At 42.9% G+C, this 27660-nt stretch overlaps 1 protein-coding gene across 1 annotated transcript in view; it reads left to right on the plus strand.

Moving 5' to 3' along the window:
- The window catches only part of LOC144768973 (piezo-type mechanosensitive ion channel component 2-like), a 700333-nt gene that overhangs the window by 352285 nt on the left and 320388 nt on the right, over positions 1-27660 (plus strand). The window contains exons 22-23 of the mRNA XM_078652965.1: positions 13454-13600; positions 22424-22624. Of these exons, the coding sequence (XP_078509091.1) occupies positions 13454-13600; positions 22424-22624 (348 nt within the window). The remainder of the gene's footprint in view (positions 1-13453; positions 13601-22423; positions 22625-27660) is intronic.

Genomic DNA, 27660 nt, shown 5'->3' on the forward strand with positions numbered 1-27660 from the left:
GAATCGGTATTTTACCGACTGGTTTTTACTGATTTGGACACTTTTTTTCAACATACATCTCGAAACTCTTATTCCGGTCGGTAAGGGCCGAAATTACCGAATTTTGGCAGTTACCGACAGGTATTTGGCTACCTACATCGGGCCCTTATACTTTACCACCAACACAAAGTTGGTGGTAACCCATTCGCAAATGGGAAGTGTCCCCCTGAAGACCTCTTCCCCCTTTGAGAATGTTAAAAATATATATTTTTAAGAGAAGGCAATAGTCCCACGGACCTCTGCCTATTCTTAAAAAATAAAAATGAAAAGTTAAATTTTTCATTTTTAAATGCATTCCGTTTTGCTCTATAGAAAATGGCTGGATTTAAAAAAAAGGATTACTTTATTTAAAAGCAGTCACAGATATGGTGGTCTGCTGATCCCAGCAGGCCACCATTCTTGTGATGACCGTGAATCATAGTGGGTCACAAATTGCGACCTACCTCTTGAATATCCATGAGGTCTATTTGCGACCCACAATGAATCATTAATTAGGAAATAAGACCTAGATATAACTTTAGGACATTAGTAATGGCAATTTTCAAAAAATCACTATTTGGTAATCGCTATTGGCCTTCATGGATAGTCTAAGAGGACCCTAAGCTACTGACTAAATAGCTTTATGTAATTGGGGGGGGGGGGGGGGGGGTGTAAATTCAGAGAGCAGTTTGGCTTACCGCACAGCACCACTTGATGAAGTGCGCTGGCAAGGCTTATCATTGTAAAAATGTTAGCATCCTCTATTTCGAGTGAGGCGGTCCATAATGAGGCACTTATCAAGTATGCACGCAATGTTAATGGCCATTTTATTTTTCCATCAACTCTGTTGTCAAAGTGATTGTGATAGCCATTTGACTCATCCTGGGTTTTAGAGGTTCCTTGTGTGTTCACGGTGCATTGGAATAGCATCTGTTTTAATACACAATTTTAAGCTAGAGTCTGTTCATTCTCCCAGGATTTCTCTGTACGCATGCATTCATCTAATATTTCCTCCTCTTTGTGCACACTCATTGAATGGCAGTTTCCATTTCCCTCTGGTAGGCCCACCCCAGTTATGAATACACCTTTTCCAGCATCATCTAATTTACCCTTGGGTTCTATACCTTCATATTCCATTCATGTCAGTGTTTTGCCCACTATGCAGCCACGTTTGAATAACAGGGACGTGCAAATCTACATTCTTGCAGATCTATCTGAATACATTTCTTGATTCTAGATTTTATGTGACCCAATATCAGCCTGCATATTTGCTGACTTTAAAGACATAAAGACTTCTGTAAAGTAAAACTAACACCCCCTTATCTGTTGTACCCCTTTTCCATCCCTATGACAAAGTTAATTGTCAGAACCTCTTTCAGATGGTCACTGGACACGTAGTGGCTATTGGGCCCTGCCGAAGCGGTTGAGGCATTTTACTCCTTATAACCCGGGGTCCGACCTACTATGGATCCTGAGCAACTGGGCCAAGTACTCCATCTGCATTTGACTCTCAGTGGTAGCTGTGGACGAGTAGTCAAAGGCTCCCTCGTGGTGGGGAATTATAGATACAGATAAGTGAACCCAACTCATAACTCAAAGTGAACACAGTACCGTCACTAAATCAATATCCAGTAATACTCGCTTTATTAGAAAAAAAATATTTCATTTCTAACTCTACACATGCAAAGATACAATGACATTTGTAAGCAATGACACGTTCAGTCAAGATGCAGGCTGATATTGGGTTGCATAAAATATAGTATCTAGAAATGTATTGAGATGGTCCCAGCCCCCTTCCTTGTGATCTATCACTAATCAAAGAGCACCTTTTAGAAGTGTAAAGGGGGAAGTCTCTTCCTCCCTTCCTTACGGTGTGCCCCTTCTAGCTAACAATAATGCAGCAATAAACAATTCTGTCTGGGGAGTATTCCTCTACTCCCCATGTCTTCACCAGGCAGGCCTGGGCTTCCCAAAATGGAACCCAGGGTGCTGCATAAAATGTACCATTGCAGACACACTTGCACTCAGTGTACATACACAGCACACATACTGTCCAGTAGTGTTACCTCCATGCATTGTGCCACTACAGCCGCACATACATTCAGCACACACATTCAGTCTGCATACACTTCTCAGTACTGTAGCTTTTCTGTATTTTACCAGGGTGAGTTATTTGAAAACACACCCACTGTCAGCACACATACACTCACTATGTGTGTGCTGCACAACACTTTACCCTTCATGTATTGTGCTTCCCACAAGCACACAAACACCTAGCACATGCTTTTATTGCGCATGCACTGCAGAGCACTACATCTCTCCTGTAATGTATTCCTCACAGGCAGTCATACACCCAGTACATGCACTAACCACAAATATACTGCATAGTACTGCTGTGCCTCTGTACTTTACCCTTCCCAGTTACACATACATCCAGCACAGTCACTACTCCTGTACTACCCAGCACTCTACAGCTACCTGATGAAGGCCAAGGATGAATTAAGCATACTCAAAACACAAAAGGAGAGGGTGAATGTACTCCACTGCACATCCTCCCAATGTAAAGAAGTTAAAACCATGCACTTGAAGGATCAGAGTGACTCCTACTTATGCTTAGTGCTAGTTAACCCTCAATCTGGGGAAGGACAATGTCCTCTGTAGTCTCACAGAAATCAAGAGGTACACCATGCAGGAGCACCTATTATCTGTCCTCACCCAGCTGCATGGTTTTAACTTTGTAGTCTTTAGAGATCCTTAGCCCTGACCAATTCTCCCGACCAATATTACTTAAGAACTGCCTCCCTCAGATTTACTAGGAGGTGGAGTGTGCCTTGGTGGTATTGACCTACTAGGGTGGGGAGAGGTTGCATAAGATGAAGCATGTCACATTATGTGAGTGAGGCTTCCTCTTCCAATATGATTGGTCTTTTTTCTCCTCCTGGGTTTACCCCTATCCACACCAGAATCTTGGTAATTTAGGTATCAGTGATAACACTGATAAAAATAGCGTTGTAGAAGCCACCATACCTTTGTGTTTTGAGTTAAGCATACAATAGTGGAACTTTAAAAAGCAAAGTGAGCCTGTGGGCCTCACTCCAGTGTAACAGGGTAAAAAAGACTGTTAATTTCTACTAATCACTACATGGTATGCTGTCACCACCACGCTTGTGCTACTTAACTCTTGGTTAAGGAGGTAGCCTTCCCCCACTATAAGGGTAGCGCTTTGGGCACCCCCCCTGGTCCGACAAGACCGCAATCTATGGGACAAGTCTATGTCATGGCTCACACGCATGATCCTTGTTTGTCTGTGACAAAAGAAATCAGCATTAAGGATCCAGACAACAGTACAGTTGGGCTCTCCAGGCAGGGATGCATGGCTCTTACCACACAGAAGAATTTTCCGTCCCACCAGTCACGTTAACACTCCATATTTTCTGTAACATTGCTGGCTTGTCCTATAATCTTAATTGTGCATAGCATAGCAAAATGCCCCTTGTGGTGTCAGGCTTTACATATTTACGCTAATGTAGGGCCACCCATCTTGCTTTGGGAAGCCACATGCATTTCCAAAGCCTTGTATATTTGTCATTCACTGGCTTAGGCCTTTGATATTGAATACACCTCAGGATTTTCCAGTGCTGCATTGATCTTCATAATGATAATTTCTGTCAATGGCATTTTGACAATCTAAAACCCATCAAAGTTGCCATCCCCCTCCTCACTCGTTATTTGTGATTTTAAAGCGTTAAACGTCCAGAGCACCTTTGGTGTGATAAGTAATTCTGTTTTCTTACTGGTTGAAAGTCTGTTACATGTAAGGGTTCTAAGTATGTCTCTAACATTACATTCCACATTGCCAATACATACTTATTTGTGTGTCAGCAGTATAGTCTATACTAGGATGGACACAGACTTCCCTGGTGACAATCTATCCTGGCAGACTTATCCTTGCTAAGTGCATATACATATTGTGATTTGTCCTCTGCAAACATGCTTGGTCATGTCGGTGTGTGCTTCATTGCTCCACTCCTCTAGCTCGAACTTAAAGATTTCAGAATAACAAAAACTGGTGTGAAGGGCTAACAGCACTGGCTGCGCTTAAATACTCAAGCGACCACAAGCAAAATTGTAAATTATGGACTTCCTTCATCTGCCTTTACCATGATGCACTGCTGAGAACTGGGATAAATCTGCAACCAGTATGCAACTCCACCAGCTAGCACATACATTATGTATTTGGGCCACTTCCATCTACATCCTAAACTTTGGTCAATTAGGTGGTCAGGTAGGGAGTAACCCTGGGCGTAGTTTGCTGAGTCGCGCGACGCGTAGCTACGTGAAGTGCACTTCGCACTACGCAAGCTACGCTTAGCTACTTGAACTGCGCAATGCTGTAGGGAAAATGCTGGTCGCACTGATTGCACAGTGCCGGATGTTGTCCGCACTGTGCAATCATTGCAAACGGCATTTTGCACAGTGCAAGCGGTTGTTTTCTGCCGCTCGAGTAGATTTGTACTCGAGCGGCAGCTTTCTCAACGCGGACTGGTAGTTTCTCATCGCGAGCGGTGGAGAGCATATGCGACCACTCGCAATGAGAAACCTGAACTTCCCGCGTTGAGAATCTCGCCGGGTGGTTTATTTTCCACGCTTGCAATCGGCAACTTGATGTTGCTGATCGCCAACGAGGAAAAAGTCTTGCTGGGATGTCATTTTGCTCGCTCAAGTTCGCCAACTTGACGTGGAGGACCGCGAGCAACCCAAAAATGACCACTACGCTACACGTTTTTGCACAGTGCTATGTGCAATTTGCCTAGCGCATAGTTGCGCAAACTACGCGAGCATAGCGTAGTCCTATGCCCAGGGTTAGTAGGGAGTTCAAATCTCTTTTACCAGAAGCTCCAGCTGAGAGATTGTTTTTACATGTGTGTGTGTCCTACAGAATCAACATCAGTGTTGCATTGGAATTAGCAGTGAATAAATGCTGTTTCACAAAGAATGCAATCCTAACATATATGTGTGTGTGTGTGTGTGTGTGTGTGTGTGTGGGTGTGGGTGTGTGTGTGTGTGTGTGCCCGCGCGCGCTCTCACACTTCTCGTTCTAACTCCTTCAATCAACTCTTAGGCAGAGTATTTTCACATTGGTATCTGGACTTTATGTCCCTTTAAGTTGTTTTGAAAGATAAAGTTTGCCAACATATATGCAGTTTTAAAATCACAAGCAAACAGTTTTAAAGTTGCCTTGCTAGAAAATGACCCATCCGTTTGGAGCACCAACTAGCACTCACAAGGAGATAGTCAGTTTGAGAGGAAGTGCTACACCTGTGCTCACAAGAAAGAGCAGGAAAACCTTAGAAATTCAGTAGGGGCGTTAATCAGGTTCTGGCTGAGACATTGCTTGCATTATTTAAAAAACAAAAGTTGCACATCCGTGACGTAGGGGAAAAGAAAGTTGTGCAGCAACCTACTCATACATGAACTACTTAGTCACTGCATGTTTTAATGTCACTGTGCTGTGGCCAAGAGTGATAACTACATAAAGCTGTGTAATGTGCATCAGCCCTTTAATATGTAGACTATATATTAAAAAGAAATCTCACCAACAGCCTGACACCTGTTCAGATTTTTAAATGACTCTTCTTTGCCACGGCTGATGTTTCCAATAGTTTTCAGTTCAAGATTCTACTTTCTTTAATTGGTCGTCCATCTCTTCAAGGCGTTGTTCTCCTCCTTTCCTCAGGCCATGTCTTCACTCTCTTCGGCGGTGCACTTGCTGCAACTTCAAGCCATCTCCCACCTTCCAGGCAGTTGGCTCCTTCCTCCTTTGTGCCTTAGGGTACTTATTTCCCCCCACTGACTTTCTCCAGTAACTGTTGTTCTTTTTTTTTTATTATTGAATTGTATGGCAGCAAGCAGACAACAAAAGTACGTACATATCAATAGACAAACACCTTTGTTTTCGTTGAGACAGTTTGTAGCCTAACGACATAAAACCTCTTTTGGTCGAATACAGATCTCCATAGACATACTAGCAAAACAACAAAAATACTTAAAGAACATAATAAAAAATGCAAATACAGATATAAATACAGCAGTTTTTCTTAACTTCCCATCCAATTAGTGATTGGAGACCATAATTGATACCCTAAAGTTTTCTTCCTTATGCCCTTAATTTTGTACAATGCAGTCTCAAGATGATAAATAGACAACAGTTTGTTTTGCCACTTGATGAAATTTGGTGATTCCACCTCGAGCCATTGAGACGTGATACACGATCGGTAAACAGACATACATATAAAAATAAAACCTTTTTCTGCGACTGAGCCCTTATAAACCATACTCTCTTCACATCCAAAAATAACCATTGGTGCCGTTAATTGTACTCGGATACCCAGACTATTCATTAAATAAAACTCAACATCAGCAATAAACCGGGAAAGCTTAGGGCAAAAAAAAGAACATATGAGCAGCATCTGCTGCATATAGACCACAACGACTACATTCAGTCCCCCGCCCCAAATTCCATTTAGCCAGTTTGCCTGACGTATAATATAACTCAAAAACCGGCAATAAAATGTTGACTAATCAATGATCCATTCAATAATACCTTCGTAGCCACCTCTATACTTCTCCCCAAATTAATTTGCTCAATACTCAATTTATTTTGCTTCGTGAACCACTAAGTCATCTTCTACCTTCTCCAAAAGTAACTGATATAAGGGCCCAATTTTATACCTGTCCTTAATCGCTTCAATAAGCTCAATTTTCCCTAATACAATCATATTCTTTGATATTTTCTGTTCGCAAAAGCTTCGTAATTTGAGGTATTTATAAAAGTCAGTGCTATGTAGCTTATATTCCTTCCTTAGATAATCAAAAGAAACAAAATAATTCCCCTGAAACAAATCCCCAAGCTTATGGATCCCCAAGTTATGCCACCTTAGCATTACACGGTCATTAAATATCTCCGGAAGAAAAGAACAATTTTGGAGAGGAGTATATAGATTTAAATTAGGGCCTATTCCAAATCTCTTTTTTATTGTCCTCCAAATAACATAGGCAGTATAAAAGATCTTAAATTTAGTTTTCTTGTAGTAGCTTGGCTCAATAATGCGGTTTAAGCATTGTTTTGCACCAGTACCCAAAAGCATCTCATATATAGATGGGGCGGAAAAATCCTCAGTTAGATCTTCCGGTTATATTAACACCCCCATATGTTGTAATATCGTTATCCAGTGATAAAACTGGAAATTCGGAATACCCCACCCTCCTCTCTCTCTGGGCAGCGTACATTTTCTAAATGCTCTCCGATCTCGATGATACCCCCAGAGAAATCAAGAGCATATTCTCTCTATTCGGGAAAAATAATAGGTGGATATAAGAAAGGGGATAGCCCGAAAATAAATACAAAAATTTGGGAAAGATAAGCATTTTTAGTACATTACTACGCCCATAAAGTGAAAGCTGTAAGTTGTTTATTCTTTCTAATGTTTTATTAGAGGAAGCTATAATTGGATCCAAATTTGCAGGGATGATATCTTCAACTTTAGCTGTAATCTTTATACCTTTATATAGATAGCCTCTTTTTCGAACTTGATATTCTCTTGGCGGCCGGCCTCCGAATGAATAAGCTGTGTCTTTTCAATATTTAATTTATAGTCAGAAAACCGGCCAAACATCTCAGCAGCCTCTATAATATTAGGTAATGCGTTGCTAATATCTGATGTCAGTATCGCAATATCATCCGCATAGGCACAAACTTTAAAATCCCGATTATTTATCTGTACAGGTTTAATTGCCATATTTTTCTCCAGTGTAATGATGAAGGGATCAATATACAATGCAAACAGCAAGGGGGAACAGGGACAACCCTGTCTCATCCCCCTTGCTATCAATATCTTCCCTGATGTCTTTCCGGAAACCCGAATAACAGCAGACGGGTGGATATATTGTGGAGAAGTGTGGAGAAGTGTGGCTCACTTTTTAGAGCGGCAGACCCTGATGCAGAGGTGTGGCCTGGGACCAGGGTTCAATTTCCGCCTCGGCGGGACTCGGGCTGAATTTCTTCGGACCTGACAATTCTCGCCTCCGTGCCTATTCTAACCATGGGTCCCACGCTGCGACTCTGGGCAATAGCTTGCTTAATCTCCACAACGGCCCCAATAGCGCTGGGATGCCTGGCTTCACCTTGGGGGTGTCCAGGAGTGGGCATTTCACAGGGAAAAGCCAGGAAGTGTTCCACAGCGTTATGCGTATAGCGCCAAGACACTCATGAGTATAAATGCGTTTTACAAGTACGAATCATTTCATTTCATACACATTGTCTCTATTGCCCTGACAAATTCCGGCGGAAACCCCTTTCTTGCCAGGACTGACCACATAAAACTCCATGAGATCCTGTCGAACGCTTTTTCAGCATCCAACAGGGCCACACCAACAGGAGAATGCATACCCTGTGACCAATCCAGCAAAGATATAATCCTTCGTATATGATCTGTAGTGTCTCTACGCTGTATAAACCCGTGTTGTCTTAGCGAGACTAGACCCGGCATCAGATCATTTAGCCTATTAGCAATAAGTTTAGAATAGATTTTACTATCCAAATTCAATATTGAGATCGGCCTATAGTTTCAGTATCTATTTTACCTTTCTTTTTAACCCCTTCCGTGCTCATGACGAGCTGAGCTCGTCATGAGTTGCGCCGCTCGCATGCTCATGACGAGCTCAGCTCGTCATGTAACGTGGCTTTTGAAAAAAAGCCGCACAGCACGAAAATAGCGGCTGCACGAATGCGGTTAAACACCACAATCGTGGCATTAGACCATGAATTAGGAGCCTTCCCCAAAAAAGCTTGCTGACAGACTTCTGCCAATTCTTTTTTCAACATGTCCCTGAATGTCCGATAAAATTCCAATGGAATATTATTAGGGCCCATAACCTTTCCCTGAGCCAAGCCTAGAATTGCTAACTCAACTTTTGCCCAATCTGGTGGTACCAACAATAACATGCTTTGAATATCCGACAATGTTGCTGGAATCACATCCTTTAAATATTCACCCGCTTCCAGCCCGCCTGTCTCCTCACTATATAATGATTGATAAAATCCTTGGAATGCCGTTAACACACCTTCCTTAGTCTCTTGCATAACCCCCTGCAAATCTCTGATTTGAGGGATATCATTATAAGCTGCTTTCTCCCTTGCCCTTTTCGCTAACACTCTACCCGTTTTCTCCCCAAACTCATACGCCGCTTCTTTATGCAGTACAAACTTTTCGGCAATTTGATCGGCAATGTTGGCATATGCACTAGCCCTTTTAATAGTAAGATCCCTTTGGACCAAGTAAAGAGTTTCTATTTCTGCCCCTGACCTCATTGTCTCTGCCAGCTTCTTCTCGGCCCCAAAAACCTGATCAAAATCCTGTCGATGTTTAAGCCAGATCTTTTTTGCGTTTAAATTTAGAAAAACTAAGAGTTTACCCACGGACTACTGATTTAAATGCGTCCCAGACTACCTCCTGAGCAGCCGTGCCTTTGTTAATATCAAAAAATTCCTGAATTATTTTAGCCATAAACTGACAGTGCTCCTTATCCAAAAGCAATTTCCTATCAAAGGACCACTGTTGAAACTCTACTTTTTCTTCCGAGTCTAAAGCCAACTCTAATATAATCGGATTATGGTCGGAGACCAATTTAGGATGGATCTCAATTTTGGCTTTAGCTAGTAAGGCTGAAGTAGTAAAGAAATAATCTAATCGGACGAATTTTGAGTGAGGGGCAGAAAAAAAAGTAAAGCCAGAATCCTTGGGGTATTTTGAGTTCCATACATCATAAAGGCCATGTTCCAGAATCAAACCCCGAATTGCAGAATAAACCAGCCTCTTTCTTCCTGTACACACATAATTAGATCTAACATTCACACCTGCATCAATGTTGATATTGAAGTCACCACACATTAACACTGGCAGCGAAGAGTTCTGCATTGTCCAGATTGGGCCCATAAACATTGCAGAGTGTAAACCTGCATTGACCAACCTTAAGTTCGGAGATAGCCCAGCGGCCCCATTTGTCTGCCGCAGCCTTTATACACTCACCCACTCCCCTTTTTTTAAAGTATGGCAACCCCTCTTTTCACACCAGTTTGTTTAGAACAAACTACCAGCTCCATACCCACATGTTTTAAATACCCTCTGTTGGCCCATGCAACATGTGTTTCCTGCAAACACAATATATCAATATGTAATATCTGCACGATTTTGGCTAAGACATGTCGTTTCTTGGGGTCATTGAGGCCACATATATTTAATGTACAAATCTTAATTTTCCTATCCATAAACATTATTATTACCTAAAGCTAATTCCCGGGTTGAGCAGCCAATCTTCTTGACTATAAATATTTTATAGTTTCTTTCACATCCTTTATTGCTCTTATCTAATTTTGCTTTCGTCTGCTTATCACCTTCCTGTTTAAACCCATTCCTGTCTGTTGCTGTCTTCCCCTCTCTCCACCAAAACCCTGTGCCCAGCCCCTTACCCACCCTTCCATTCCTCCCATCCCCACCCTTCCCCCCCAGCCTGTCCTACCCAACATATGAGGCCCAAGGACCTTTGGTCCCTGCAAAATATGGTATGCCGTGGCCCCCCCCCCCCCGGCCCCGAAAACAAAAAATATACCTATGTCCCAACTTAGGAGAGAGAAACCAGAGCCTGAAAGAAAAAGCATTAATATACTCAGCGAGGAAGATCTCTACAGCGTAGCTGAGGACCCCCCACATTATCCCAGATTTCCCCTGCATTATATCTTATAACACCTTCCCTTACAGAGTATCCAAATATTCTTTAGCCTGGACTTCTGACCAAAAACATTTTGTTTGACCTTTAAACATAACTTTGAGTTTTACCGGATTCTGTAAATACACCGCCGCCCCCTTTTTTTGAAAGTCCGATATTAATTGACGTAGATGCCACCGCCGTGAAACTGTGGCCTGACAGAAATCCGGTCTAACAAAAAAATTACAATCCTTAGCAAATGCCTTCCTATCTGGTCGTGCCAGGGCATATATATCTGCTCGGGCTAAAAAATTGCTGAAACAGACTAAAATTGCTCTAGGGAGATTCTCTTCCCCTTAACGAGATGTCTTTACTGTAAACGGAAACCGATGAGCCCGTTGGATTTCCTTAGACCAGTCCCAGGATATCAATTCGGGAAATGCTTCCTGCAACAGTTCCGCCACAAATTTGCGTACATCCGAGCCCTCCTTCATCTCCGGGACCCCCAAAAAGCGTAAATTGTTCCTGCGGGCCTGATTTTCAAGTTCCGATAATTTGTAGCTCAGGTCATCACGATGAGCCCTAATAGACTCTAACTCAACTTTTTGTGCAGCAGCATGGTCTTCTAGAGCTGAAATCCTGGCCTCCACTTCAGTAACTCTGTCAGCTGTTTCCGCGCCTATTTTCATCACACGCCTAACAGCGTTCTTGACCTTGCTACATGTAGCCTGCATTCGGATATTCTCCGCTTTGCTCTCTGCTCTGTGGCCCATCATTGTTTCATAAATAGTAGCCAAGGTAATCTCTTGTGGGGGTAAATTGTCTGATATTTCTTTTCCACTTTTCTCCCCTTTCTCCTTTTCGTGGCCAACTAAGTTTGACACTTGCGCTCCATTTATAGTTTCACTGAGGGTTAAAGTTCTTTCTGATAACCCTGTTTCCTTCCGCCTCTTAATAGTAGTAGCGCTAGTGTTGGGGGAAACCATACTTTGTCTTGAATCCTCATCAAGACTGCTGCCTTCACTATAACCCGCATTCGAGCCCTCATCAGAAGATGCCTCGGACAATGAATAAAAGTTTTCGCCGGATTCATGTATCGTTGTCCCTCCTTGAGCGCCCTCACCTAGAGCAAGCAGGTCTATTTCCGTTACTAAATTATCCAAACAGCACCTTGTTAATTCATCGACTGTTTCAAGGACTCCATTTCCCACAATGCAACTGTCAGTACCAATCTGTCCTGAACAGCGATGCTCCTCGTTTAAAGTTACATCAAGGGCTTCTCCTGTATTTATTAATACTTCATTTGGGTCACAATGAGCACTCGCAAAGGCATCTTCACTGCCCACTTCAGGCAATCCTAATGGAGATTCCATATTACGCACATTCTGCCTCTCAAACATAGCGGGCAGAGTCTGAATTCCTTGTTTAGGCATACGTCAAGACACAACACTCTTCCCCCGACTTTCACCACCTTTTTTCGAATGCGCTTTAACACTACTAGGGGAGCCAGGGGTGTCAGAAACGCTCTCACCTATTTCGCCAGCTGTTTTCTCCCCTGTCTTTTCAGCGGGTTCTCCCGCGACTTGATCCTTGGTTTTCCCACTATGGGTAATAACCTTCGCTGCTTCATTTCCCTTCGCAGGAGCTTGCTTTCGGTGGCATCCTCTTTTTCGCCGCGGCTCCTCCACGTCCATGAATTACTCCACACCGATACCCCAACAGCTAAGCGGGGAGCGCCAATGTGGGGCTCTGTGCCGGGTTGTTAGCAAACTGCCCAACATCTGTTTCAATATCTGCCAGCACCGACTAGCCGCGTTCTCACAAAATGCTGCGGCTGCCGTTCCAGCCGCTAATCTTCCTGCTACTTTTCCAGACCAAGCTCAGTCCGTACTCCCTAACAGCGCCACCACGTCCTTGATTCCACCACGGCTTTTACTCCGCTCTTCTCGGCGTCTCTTTTACTGTAGCCGAATTAAAGCAGCGAAAGCGGATTTTTTAGAGTAACCGCTGTCCTTTCTTCTTTCAACGGGTTACTATTCGCCAAACAACTGAAAAACCATGTCACTCCTCTCCATAAACGATTATTAGCCCGGGGACCAGGAGAGAGGATCTGAGCTGCCTACACAGCCCACGTCACGGCCGCCATCTTGCCTCCCAGTAGTAACTGTTGTTCTTTATGCTAGTTATAATGTTCCAGAACTATGGAATGGTTTCTCTAACCTCCACAGCGCAGCTAGGAGGTTATTCCTGAAGGATCTGCCATTGCAATATCCAAAGCATAGGTTTCCATGTTGGGAACAAGCTATATTTTCAAGGATTAATGGTTAATTGGCAAGGACACAATTTTACCAAAACTCTTAGTGAAAAGTGGTTAGTCTTTAATATTAAGTGACATATTTCTCTGTCATTGTAATTTGTGATGGCGAAAGTAATGCAGGATGCACAGCCTCCCTGCCTGTGCAACTGAAGTGATGTTATCTGTCTTTGTAGTTTACATGTGGGTGTGTGAAAGAACACATGTTTGTACATGTGTGCATGTGTCTATGAGAGCACACATTAATGTGTGCATATATGAGTGTGTGAACACACAAAGACGTCTGTTGGTGGGGGCATGTGCCACTTGAATGTTAACCTCTTTGTCCAATTTAATATTTTCTCTGTCTTTGACTAGAGACTCTACCAGAATGGCACCCTTCTGCAGGACTCAGGTACCCAAGAGCTTCTTCAGAACTCCATCCTTTATGTAGAGCCGGTGGATCCAGCTCGCTGGTGTGGAGCGCTCATCAAATGTGTGGAGAACGTCTTACCATGTCTGAAGGTATAGTACAGCTACGCGATTCTACTATGCAGCCAGTGAGGGGGATGGGGGTGGAGAGGGGAATTTTCCTTGTATGAAGGCCTTAGGCACTCTTGCTAGATCACCAGTTAAAATGTTGCAGTGGGGCTTGCTCACACAGGGTGGCTCATGAAACAGAATGATTACCAATTTTAGAAGCTTTGTGGTGCAGCTTCTTTCACTGCTTAAGTCTGGACATGAGTAGTAGGAGCTTCAAAGTGGTTGCTGTCCACCCGCATGCACGTGTTCTCAGAGAGCATGGGAACTGGACTTGTACTTAGTTACATGCCCCCAGATCCTGTGAGCGCTGAGTAGCTCAGAGATCAAGGTCAGAGCAAATTGGTAAAAGCAGGCAGCTTTTGCTTTACAATTTTCTCGTTTGGATCTTCTGTTTTTGTGTGCGTGCCTGAATAAAACTTTTTTTTAACTATACTAGTGTTAAAAAGGCCAACAACCAAAAAAAGTTAACCAAAATCCGTGCTCAAGTTTGCAGAGACTGCTTAATCTGGTTTTTTTGTGTTAAATTGTGTTAGCACTGGTCCTTGGGTTGTTTTAGAGAAAGTGTTTTAAAGTGTGTGATAGCATTTGAAGATGGTTACATTTGGTCATATCTGCAGTGTTGACAGCAACTGCTAAGTGTGTATTTGTCTAGACTGTAACTAAAGAGATTCTGAGCAGAGCAATGGCCCCCTGCCCCCTCAGCACACCCTTTTTTTGTTGTTGTTTTTTAACAGTTTTATATAGAGCGAACTAGACACGAGACATCGGGTGTCAGAGCGCTTTACATGAGCACCAGTTTCGTTACAGAAGGACACATTTATATTTGTTAGGCATGGGAAGATTAAGTGATTTTGCCCAGAATCACAGGATGTTGCGCGTCGTTGCCAAGACTCAACCAGGTTCCCCAGCTTAAAGGTCGACAGCTCTAACCACAAGGCAGGTTAAGTGATTAGATTGCGCACAGTTATCTGAATCAGGCCTTCCTTCTGCTCTCCCACCTTTCAGAGCCCCTTAACGTTTATATACATTGACCTATAGAGCTATGGTTTCTTTTGGGCCATAGTTCTTGGGGATAGGGGTCCACATGTTTTGGGTTTCTAATTGGCTGGGAATTAGGGCTTGGGCTCCTATTGGTTCTTAGGACTAAGTTCCCATTGTCCCAGGTCACCTGATCACTAGGGCTATTTAAACAGAGAGCTTAGCTCATCCAGGTAAAGGGTGCTGGGTTAAGGGAGCTCTCTGTTTAGACCTGTTAAGGCTTGGAAAGGACCAAGGGCCAGAAGCTCTGCTTGAAAACTCACTCACAAGAGGTAAGCAGATATAAGTACTCCACATACAAGATAAGATATTAATTTAAACCCTACTCCCTGTTCCACTCTCATAACCTGTAGACAACCTTACAACACATCACATCTGGTCACATTTTTAAACAGACATGTATCCATTTTTATATCCTACGTATCCTAACTTTCTCCCTATTTTCCACCTACACCACCATGCACAACCTCACATCCGTGCCCCCTGTCTTCTCACACTGTTACCCCAACTAACTACTGTAATCACTTCTTCAAAACGATACCACATTTCCACAAATAATACCACCATTCACCTCCCCTGTCCATCCTCCCAAACAAATCAACCCTTCCCTCTACTAGCACCTTCGATAACAAATCTGATATACAACACTACTTCAACACTTAACATCACATCATCCCCAAACACACAACCTCCCACTTTTAAACATTCCACATGTACTACCATTCACCAGTCACCCATATCTAACAGCATACCTTTCTTAGCACCAGAACAGATCACAAGCCTCCCTTGCCAGCACCTCCGACAAGCCCCATCCTTGTAGTCTCCCTTTTCATCTAGCTTTATCAATCAGCACATCTCAACACCACAGAATCCAACTCATCCACAACTTCTATAAGCACCCATTAACGACTCATCAATCACTGATTTTAGGGTACTAAAACCAGACAACCAAAGTACCCCACCACCCCGTACTAATACCTCTTCCAGACAAGCAACACAAACCTTACAATCATTTTATCACCAATACTACATCACAACAAAACCTAACTCTGTTTTAACGCATCACCAAAACAAAGTCCTACACCCAAAACTATCTCAAACACAATCTGACTCATATGTGTCTTTTCAAAAGAACCCTCTAACATCTCTAATAAACCTACTTTAGCAGGACAGTGGCGATGATGAATGCTGCAATCCCAGAGCTATCAAACCTGCACTATTTCCTACCTACTCACCGCCTCTTACGCACAAAGAACGTTTCTTAACCAACAGTTACCCTATGTCGACAAAGAGCACAAGACTTAAGACCAACAATAGCCTAAACACACACCCTCTCTTCCACAAGATCAAACTATCACATCTAAATTGTCTGCTTATATATACAACATCTTTGACCTACTGACAGATACAGAACCAGACACATTCTATTCATCACCAAAAACCAGTACTGCATGAAGCCACCCTCCTGGTTATCAAGCCATTATGTATAACCAAACCATGATGGAAACAAAGGTGGAAGACTAGCCATTGTATTTAGGGACACCATAAAGGCATCACCAAGTTGGAAGATGGAATTATACAAGGTTGTGAAGCCCTTCTTGCTAGATGCCAATCCAACTCCACTTTCACCTGCCAATTTATCATGCTCTTCAAACCTCTCCCCAACAACAGATGTTTTCTTGGACACAGTTTCAGTTCTAACTGTGCAATGTATCTATATTTGGTGTCCAATACCTCTGCTATGAAAAACCTAATATGCCTAATAGGTCTCAACCAAATGCTATCATATCAGGCCTAACTACCAACAACTTACCATAAATTGTCTCTGGACCCATCCACAGAGCAGGTGGGTGTAATCTTCTCCAATCTGAAACTAATCTCCATTCAACAACACTTACCTATTACATGGACCGATCATCACATCATCACCTCATTCAAGATCTCAAATTAAAATAACAACTAAAGCAAAAACATCTATTGTAATCTATAGACAGTAGAACAAACTAAACATGCAGTGATTGGAATCACACCCTACTGTAAATACTCAGCTGGAAAAAATAAACTTAGCATAACAACTCTGGAAAGATATCCTCAGCCTTTGACAGATTAATCCCAAAAATAACTTAAACCAGGCAGAAGGCACCTTGAATGAATGACGAGCAGACAACAATTAAAGGGCAACTCACAGGGCAGATTGTTCACTTTTAGGAACCCATAAGACAAAGCATGTCTAGACAGACACAACAGAATGTTCAAATCATACATAAAAAGAAGGTCACAAAAATCTACTTTAGCTGGATTGACAATGCCAAATGCTCAGCCCTGACACTCTATTAAATTCAGAATCGGAATTTTGCAGTCCAGCAAACTTTCAAACCTCTGCCACACTATCACAAGATTTCTGAATTCAACTCGCAACATGTTATCTAAAAAAAGCCAATTCACTGGATTCCTATCCAAACAGCCTTCCAAGAAATAACCTGAGAATTTGAAGATCTACTAAAAGCCAGCTGCCCAGTTTGCTGACCTTCAGACCCCTGCACTCCCCATATTTCCCAAAAGATCATTCAGTCAACATCAGCATTAATATTATCAACAACTCAAAACCAGGAATTTTCGCAGAGATATTCACGAAGGCATACATACGCCCACTACTTAAGAAGCACAAATTGGATCATTAAGACCCAAACAGCTGCAGACCAATCTCCAATGTGCCTTTCTTTAACAAACTTAAGGAAAATACAGCTGTTTACCTGATCTCAGAATTCATAGAAGAAAAACAAACTACTCTCACACTTGGAAACAGGAGTCTGCACAGGAAGAGAGACTGAATCTACCCTAATCGCAATTTTGGATAAACTAAAAAACATAGATAATGGTGTACCGGCATTACTACTCCTGGATCTTTCAACGGGTTCTGGGAGAGTACACCATGACACATTTTAGGCTTGGAGCCAGACGTAGCAGGCTCTACCGGCCATTAGAACATTGGAATGTTGGGAGCTCCATTGAAGACAATGGAGTTCTTCCTGCTTCTACGGGCCAGTAAAGGCCCGCAGAGCAACATTCCAAAGTCTTACAAAGGCCGCTCGGAGCTCGAGCGGATTTAAATCCCCTTGGGATTTGAGAGAGCCTTATAGCCCTTCGTAGAAGGGCTATACCGGCTATTAAAGTCCCGCTACCTTGTTAAAGTCCCTCGCCTTCGGCTCGGGCCTTTAACGCAGTAGCGGGCCTTTAATAGCCGGTATAGCCCGCCACGGTGGGCTATAAGGCTATATTAAAGGCCCACTCCAGCATTAAAGGCCCAAGCCGAATGTGAGGGCCTTTATCAAGGGAGCGTGCCTTTAATGACTGATAGAGCCGTTATGGAGGGCTCTATGGCTATTAGAACATTCTGCCCCTAGAGGGCAGAACAGTCTAATTTGTAAAACAAAGGCCTCACAGAGCACAAGGGGGTTGAATTCCCATCGGGCTCTGTGAGGCCTTTGTTCACAGCAACAGCTATAAACAAACATTGTAATGTTAATGCTCCAGGCTTCTATCAGCGCTTAGAAGCCCGGGGAAACCCTTTGTCTTCAATGGAGCGCTCAACATTCCAATGTTCCAATAACTCTTAGACTGAAAGAAGTTGGTAGAGATTGCATCACCCTCAATTAGTTTTCCTCTTACCTCACCAACAGATCATGCCAAATCCATCCACCGCCTTTTTCCTCAAATCCTTTCTGCATAAAAATAGAAATTCTACAAGGATCTATCACCTCACCTCTATTTTTAATTGTAACCACTACTAAATCTTATCGACCGTTTCAAACACACATGCTACAGCTATGCAGATGACACACAGGTGAATCTTGGACTGGAAAACACCAAGGGCACAGGAACATAAATACTTTACACATCATGCATTTATCAACAGCAATGAGGCAGGTTTTATCGCTTTAAGATGAATGCTTCAAAAACTGAAATACTGATCTGTGGTGATTAGAAAAATTGTGACCATATTAAGCCTGGGCAAAGCGCTAAGCTACGCGCGCGTAGTTTGCAAAGTTTGCGCTACTTCGCACTATGCGAATTGCACATAGCACAGTGCAAACACACATAGCGTAGTACAGCTGTAATTTTTTGCTTGCTCGCGGTCCTCAACGTCACGTTGGCGACCGCGAGCAAGCAAAATGACATCCCAGCGTGACTTTTTCCTTGTTTGCGTTCAGCAACATCAAGTTGCCGATCGCGAGCGTGAAAAATAAACCTTCCGTCGAGCTTCTCAACACGGGGAGGTCGGGTTTCTCATTGCTAGTGATCACGTGTGCTCGCAACCGCTCGCAATGAGAAACTACCAGTCCGCGTTGAGAAAGCTGCCGCTCTACTACAAATCTACTGGAGCGGCAGCAAAAGACAGCTTGCACTGTGCAAGATGCCGTTTTCAATGATTGCACAGTGCGGACAAGCATCCGGCACTGTGCAATCATCGCGAACAGCGCAGTTCGCGTAGCGCTGCGCGTGGCTCACGCAGTGCGATGTGCACTTCGCATAGCTACGCGTAGCGCTACTTCGCAAACTACTCCCAGGGTTAGACCATATACCTTTCTGGCCAGATGAACAGGCACCCATGCCAAAAATGGCTACAAACGTTAAAAATCTCAACATTTTCTTTGACTCTACACTTTCCATGAATAGTCAAGTAGACAGGCTGACCAAATCAAATTTTTACACATTGAAAACAAAACATCTTTCCACATCTGGAATTTCTGCAAAAGTTACAAGCAACAACATCACTCAGCCTCTCAAAACATAGCCAGCCAAGCTAACAAGCTGTACAACAGCACTTCACTCTCAACTATCAGAAGGTTACAAAGAATCCAAAACACGATAACTTCCTAATGTAAATATATGAACCCACATTTCTCCAGCCCTGAAGGCTATAAACCAGTTTCCAATAGCAGGAAGTTCCTCCTTTAAACTACCCTGCATCACACACACAACTAATAATTAAGAACAAAAGTTAATTCAATAAAAAAACTCACAACATATTCTCAACCCAGGAACATATGTTCCAGACTGGCACCACAGTTAATAATTCCTGTTTGTTAAAAAAAAAAAAAACATTTGTGGGTCTACTTTCTGCGTTCAAGCAGAAAACGTTGGAATTTCATACTTAAAAAGATCAAACCCACTGAGAATCATTTAGAGTTCAGAAAGATGGTTAATACTGGATTATTCTCAATGCGAACCAACAAAGAATTCACACCTTCCCATTTCCTGCCTACAGATAGAAACCCTCTACCCCCTCTAAGATCAAGTAACCGCTATCAGCAAAATCCTTTAACAAACAACCCTCTATATCAGGGAAAACCACATTCCCATTAGAAACTCAACGCCCTTGCATTGTTCTCAAACACATAACATACAAGCTAAACAACTATCTGAACATACCACATAACTCAGTAAACAATATTAAAAAACCAGTACTAAGACAAACAATCTCACTAATATTCAATATCTATACAAACAAGAGCAGACTGTTTCAACACCATTAACAACCAAACAGAACAATTTATATCACCTGCCCTCCGCTAATCATATTTCAGCTTTTCTATACTCTTCCTACTTGCTCAGATTCCATCCTACTTCAACATTCCCACAAATCCTGCATGAAAATGCATCTGATTGATAGCTAGGGATCATTCTCTCTCATACTTTTCTGTCTGAATGAAGCTCTCCTTACACTCCATCCTCTGCATACCTTAGTGCCTCTGAGTTTAACCCACCCTTTCACATGCCTTGTGGCTTACTCTCTAATAGACATCAGTAAACTAACCACACCTCTTCTTACAAATCATAAATTCGCCTTCTGAGGAACCAATCCTGCAATTCCAAAAACGTTCTAACCTATCTATTTACCCCAGCCCCATTACCCACAATTTGTCATTCTGTTCCAACCTCTCTTTGCTATATCACAATATCTAAACTCCTCCGTCTTTTTCCACTTGCATTTGGCTTATTCTAATAATTAAGCCTAACTCCTATTAACTTAATACCTCACCGCTTGAAAATGGAGGAGATGCTTTAGCGTTCCTTTGGGTAATGCCAAATTGCTGACTGTTGCCAGGTGTAAAATGTTCCAAGTAGGCGATCGTGCCTTTTCAGTTCAAGCTGCTCTGTTATCGAATTGTCTGTCTTCCTCCCTTTGTTCTATTGCTGATTTGTTTGCCTATAAGAAGGCCCTGAAAACGTGGTTTTCTGTTCTCAGGTTTGCACTCTATAAATAGCAGCAAAGAGCATTGTCCCCCCGGCCAACTGCCTCAAAAACAGAAGGAAAAATAATACGATAATAAACACATTTTATTATCTTTTTATTTTTCCTTCCCTGCCAAGTCTTTGCATTGCCTTGCGGTGGACGACAGGAGGATATGTTGGCCATTGTTGCCAGTGCACATGACGTTTTGGCCGGCCTTCTCAGTCTGACCAAACGGACAGGCACACTAAAGCTTTATCCTACCCCCGCTACGTTGCGGGGTTGGAGAGAGCAGGCACGGGATCCCAGTCTATCTGGGAGCGCAAATCCACGGCGCTCAGGCCAATCCTGAAGTTGCTCTCATGCATGAGAGCAGCTTCAGGATTGGCAGCCGTGCAGCCTATGCCTGCGGGGAGAGGAGCAGAAGAGCGTGACACGACTGGCTGCAGATAAGCTTTTTAAAATATATATATATATTTTGCCGTCCCACGACCCCTAATGTCCCCACCCACTCCGCCACACATCCACAACACCTGCCGCTACTGGTAAATAGTAATAATATTCAGGAGCCCAACAATTTTCTTAAGCACTCTCCACCATTGCTGCTGAATTTCGGGGTTCCAGAATACCAAGGCTGCCTGGTCTTGATTTGTATGCCTCTCCACCACCCCACACATCCTATCTCTGTACCTACTTTTTCCATTCAACACTGTTTTTCTACCTTTATCTTCCTCCTATCTTCACCATTTCTGCCTTTCTCCCAAGTGCTCCCTCTGCCCCATTGGCACACATTAAGCGCTATTCCCTTGTGCCAAATCACCTTCACCATCTCATATTGCCATTTGGATTCAGTGCCATCATAAAAACTATCATGAATGTGTGCTTCGCATACAGTGGTGGAGGGGCACTGCAGAAATGTTTACGGCATTGAGTGCTTTATATATGCTGTAAAGTCCTAGGGGAATGTGTTGAATGTTGCAATAACAAGTTCCTCAGCTACCTCATATGCAAAGCTGTGGTATGCTTTTCATACTGTGGTCATTTAGGAAACTGTCATTGAAGGGTATATTCTTACACATCAGGTGGTGATGGTGAAAAATGTAATTGCAGTGAATGAGTTAGATGCTGCAGGTTTTTGGAATTTGATATGGGAGTGCATGCTCTATTCTAGATGCATCAAGGCTTTTGTGCTTTACAAATGGGCATTGTGGACAAGGTTACGTGTGCCTTACTTGCAGCAGCTATGTCCTTGTAAAACAAGTGACCTGAGGGGAATAAGGGCCCTACAGCTATCACAGCATCCTGAGCAACAGACTTAACATCTTGATCACTGAGCAGCCTCCCATTCTCCCTCCACACCACAGTCAGTAGGTCCCATGCGCAGTGACTAGACCTAGCCTCTTTGAGCTGCCTGTTTAACCCTATAGCTTTACTGAGAATATATGTGAAAAGTTGTGCTTTTAGAAGCTTGTTTTTTTTACCTCTTCCTTTGTCTCCTGTGGGATTCATTAATGCCTATTTTGTTTTCACAGAATCACCTCACCATCCTGACACTAATGGCCTTTGAAATGACTGTGTACCGTCACCAGTTGTACTATCGGACCCACAACCAGCTGACCACGCCCATCACCGGGAGCATCTTTGATGGCATCACCCGGCGCCACATTGATGATGGGCTACAAAGCTGCTTCAAGTACTTTGTCAACTATTCTTTCTACAAGTTTGGATTGGAGGCAAGTTTTGCTGTGCCATTTAGCCTATGCAAATCTGCATAAACCATTGCTGGTTACCCCACTAGTTGTGGGAAACTTAGGGGTGCTTAACCGCCCGTGGGCTTTTACATATTGGCTAACAATACTTCTAACGCAAAACTGTCAATTAACAGGTACACAATATGTAGAAGTACATTATTACTAAAAGAACTAAACCATAACAGTCCAAACAGATTAAAACACCAGATTTCTGCTAAAACGCAATAGTTTTAGCTAAAGTGCCATGCACCCTAATGCAAACAAGCGGAATGCCCCCCAACCAGTAACTGATTGGGTAGTAAAAAAACAGTACAAGAGGGGGCCATCAAATCCCTGGTCACCAGTGCCACTGCACATGCTGCACTATTGATAGCTATGACCCTGCTAAAACCTTTAGGTAGTGACAGGTTTTAAAAAAAACAGTGTCCACACTCCACAGTCAGTGCCTTCTCGCAGAAGGTGATTCAGTTCCTCATAGTGTTATGGACTAATATATAGTGTAGTAGTTCCGGAGATGTTTGTGGAGGAACCTCTGTTTTTGCAATGTCGCCTCCTTGTTTCCATGGTCAACTAACAGGGCATTTAGACACTGTAGGAGATAACAGATGCACCTAGGTGCAAATGGCATTATCATTGTGTGTTTTGGACCTGTTTATGACCTGATGGTAACATCTCCTGTATGGACAGTTGCCACCAGTTTCTGTTGAATGTCTGTGCAAACACTAGAGAAAATGTATTTTGCTAGTTTCACCTGTTTTAGGACTTACTCAGGTGTCTGATAGACTCCTTGGTTTTTGACGCAAAGGAGCGCATGTCCTGATCCTCAGACACGCTTGCTACTAACATTAGAACAAGAGACATGTGTGCTCTTGTTTTCACCACAGCACATGTGCAGTACAAAGGATACTTTTGAGTACGTAGTGCTCTTTGTCTGATGACTCTTGAGCGTCAGCACGTGAATGAACTTGTCCTAGATGATGTGAGCAGTGCCTGCTAGTTATTGCTATTGACATGTGTTGTGCTAAGCTTGAGTGCAACCTCCAACTCTTATGCCTTCTGCCAGAGTACTCTATAAGTCTGTTTACCAGTATTGTTGGTTGTTATCATTTATTGACCTTTGTTTCCTAAAGCAATTGGTTTACCCAACAGAACCCATTGTAGATTGTATTACCAGTAGAGTAGAGCTGTCTCTGCTAGCAGCGCCTGAAAACTGCCCGAAGTGTTGTATTCTTGATTCACGTGGAAAAAAGACATGTGCAGGTCTGTAGAGCCAGTGTAAAGTTGGGATGGAACTCTACTTTCAAAACCCAGTTTCAAAATAGCTTCTTGTTTTCTCTCAATACAAAGCCCAATTCCCATAATGAAGCAGAAAAGCAGCAGATCTTTTAGCTTCTTAAAAGGGGTTTCCCAGTAAATTGGTCTTCCCTGTCCATTGGGGCAAACACATTATCAAGCTGATACTAACAAATATTGTGTTACAAAGAAAAGGCAACTCAGTAACCCCTTGTCAGCTTGGGTAACAGACTCAACCAAAGTCAATGGCCAGCAAGGGAGTCATTCATAAAACAGTATACTTAGTGCAGGTATTTAGGTATCTATGATATATGAAGCATTGAATCGAATTATAAGAATTCAACGCAATCAAGTGTTTATCAGTATTAAAGAAAATGCACAAATCAATTGAATTAGATAAATAAAAACAATTATGGGCTTACAAAACAAATGGGAAAATTAATAAAAAACAGGCATACAAAAATAAAGCTATTGCTTTAACTTTATGTATATTACAGAATCAATGAGAAAAGAAATCAGACACACATATATCCAGTTTGTCGTTTGTCCAAATTGATACAATAATCATGTATAATACATGTGTGTTTAATTCTTATGATTCGATTCAGTGTTTCATCCATACTAATATTATAAAGAGAGAGCCCAAACCTTTGAGGCGAGTAAACTCCGGGACCACAGCGCCAATCGGAGCACCCAATACTGCATTGCAAACAACAGTATCAGCAGATGGACATAGGCTATACAGCAGCCCAAAATATACATTAGAAGAGGAAAAGAACGTTTTGTGCAAAGTAGTCCGTTGTGGGCGTGTGCATTGTGCTGTAAAGCGATGGGCGCGGCATTCGGCAAAAGACTAGGGGATTATACCGCTTGCGAGAAGCTTTCTGTGTGGGACTAGAGTTCCAATATGAGTGGGCGTGTCCTTTAGCATTGTTGTGGGCGTTGGACATTGACGCGGTTGTAGGAATTCCAAAAGTGATGACAAGACACCAGGATTTCTCAGGACTAGTTTATTGACCATCCGCTCTCCTCACTGAAGAGCGCACCAACATTCCAATGACAGCTTCAGGGCAGGGGATACCAGCTGGGACAGCAGGGGAGGGGTGGACGGAAGGTACCACTGGGAGATTAAAGTTACAACACATCTCCCTTCCATATAGGGTGGCAATGAAACAAAAAGAGAACAAGGATCCAGGAATATGGGTTTAGAGAATTTGAACAAAATAGCTGTGATGGAGGCTAAACAGGACCAATGCATTACACACTTGCACTTACAATATTATCAAAACTCCACCATTGACCATTTTCAAGTTGAATCACATTCTTAAGCACTTTGACAATTTTGCACGGTGAGTAGTATTTACTTTGGGTGGCTCCCACTTTATTGTTCTTCCTGGCTTGTACCATGTCACCAACCTCCCACTTGCAACCCTTCACACCATGTTTTTTGTCATACCACAGCTTGTAGTTGTCTTGGTGTTGCATGATCTTTTCTCCTGCTACCTCTTGATCCACTTCTCTAGCCTCACCACCACTTAACCAACTGGGATTCAATTTAGTACAAGGTTCTCTACCACGCAATGCCACAAAAGGTGAAATGCCAGTGACTTTATTAGGTGAGGTGTGGTATGCCCACAGACACTTCCTAAGCGATCCTTCTATGTCATGTCCATTTGTGGCATCTAACTGGATATGTTCCTTAATGATCCTATTTGCACGCTCGACTAAACCTTTGGTCTTTGGGCAATACAACGCTGTAGTCTCATGCTTTATGTCCATCTCCTTGAGGAAATCTCGCATTTCTCCTGAGGTGAACTGCACCCCGTTGTCGGTCACCAGGGTCGCAGGTATACCCTCTTCCACGAACACACCATTCAAGAATTCAATCACCAACTTAGTGGTGACACTGTGAACAAACTTCTGCTTAATCCAATGTGTTGTATAGTCAATTAGGACCAGCATGAATCTTTTCCTTTCTCCTGATTCCTGCATTGGCCCGATGATGTCCATGGACAACTTGCTCCACAGTTTGGTTGGCACTTTTACTGGGGATAATGGTGCTTTTTGGACTGCTTTGGATTTGTCACTTCTGGCACACTCTCCACACTCCTTTACCAATTGTTCAGCCATGGCATCCATCCTGGGGTACCAGGAAATTGATCTTACTCTGGCTTTAGTAATGCTTCGCCCCAGATGGCCTTCATGTGCCAAGTCAATGACCTTCTTCCTGAGGTCCTTGGGTGGTACCACCCTATTATTTCGATAGATTCTTCTTCCAATGACACACAGTTCGTTCCTGACTTCCCAATAATCCTCAACGCTGGCATCAAGTTCATTCTTGTTATTCGGCCATCCTTTTTCCATGTATTCTCTTAAGGTACTTAACTCCTTGTCTTCCTTCATATTGTCCTGCCATTCCTTTTCCGTGATAGCGGGTATCTCCACCATCAATATGGGACTGTCAAGAGCTTCTTCTGTGACCTCCACTTCTGGTAATGGCGACCTCGACAGGAAATCCGTAATTTTGTTTTCCTTGCCCGGTACATATTCCACATTGAAGTTGTAGTGTTCCAGTCCCAGGATCCACCTGCTGATGCAAGGTGTGCAATTTTCTAGCCCCTTCACAGAAAACATAAAGGTGAGGGGTTTATGATCAGTTTGGATGGTGAACCTTAAACCCCACAAGAAAAACTTGAAATGTCTTACAGCCCAGAAACAGGCCAAGGCTTCCCTTTCGATTACGGAGTAATTCCGCTCAGGGTTTGTTAGACTCCTGGATGCAAATGCGATGATCTTCTCATCCTTACCATCCTTCTGTATCAAGGTTGCACCTAGGCCATTGTGGGAAGCATCTGTAGCCAGTATTGTTCTTTTGGATGCGTCCAAGGTACCTAATGCCGGTGAGTTTATTAAATCAACCTTTAAGGAGTTCGCCACTACATCATGTTCTTCATTCCATGTGAAATCTTTATTTCTCTGTAAGAGGTCTCTCATTGGTTCACATTTGGCAGCAAAGTTGTCAACATACTTAGACAAATACTCCATTAGACCTAGGAAAGACTTGAGTTCCTCTTTATTCTTGGGGCTGGGAGCTTCTTTTACCGCCTGGATCAAACTGCTCTTGGGTCTGAACCCATCTTCTGATATCTTATGGCCCAAGTATTCTACTTCTTTTACTTTTATCTTGCATTTTTCCTTTTTTACAGTCTGCCCGGCATCCATGAGTCTTCTGAAGACTTGTCTTATGAAACTGTCGTGTTCATCCTCAGTCTGACCATAGACTAGTATGTCATCGAAATATGGCGGATGCCAGCCCAAAGGGCATCCTTTTAAACATGAATGCCCAGAATGGGGTGATGAACGCTGTGAGTGGTCTTGACTCTGGATGGAGCTCAATTTGGTGATATGCGATGGATAGATCTATCACACTAAAGTACTTTGTAGGGCCCATGGTGCTCAGCATTTCATTTATTATTGGCAATGGATGTCTTTCCACCCATATATTGTCATTTAGACTGCGCAAATTCACACAGAGACGAATCCCTTCTCCATTGGACTTGGCCGCGATCACAATCGGTGCCAACCATTCTGTGCAGTTTATAAGTTGAATTATGTCTAACTCGCATAGCTTGCGCAACTCCTCCTCCAGGGGAACTTTTAACTTGTGTGGCACAGGGCGTAATTTGTGTACAACTGGTCTAGCATTGTATTTCAACCTGATCCTA

This window comes from Lissotriton helveticus, chromosome 7 (assembly GCF_964261635.1).
Source record: "Lissotriton helveticus chromosome 7, aLisHel1.1, whole genome shotgun sequence".
Lineage (NCBI taxonomy): Eukaryota > Metazoa > Chordata > Amphibia > Caudata > Salamandridae > Lissotriton > Lissotriton helveticus.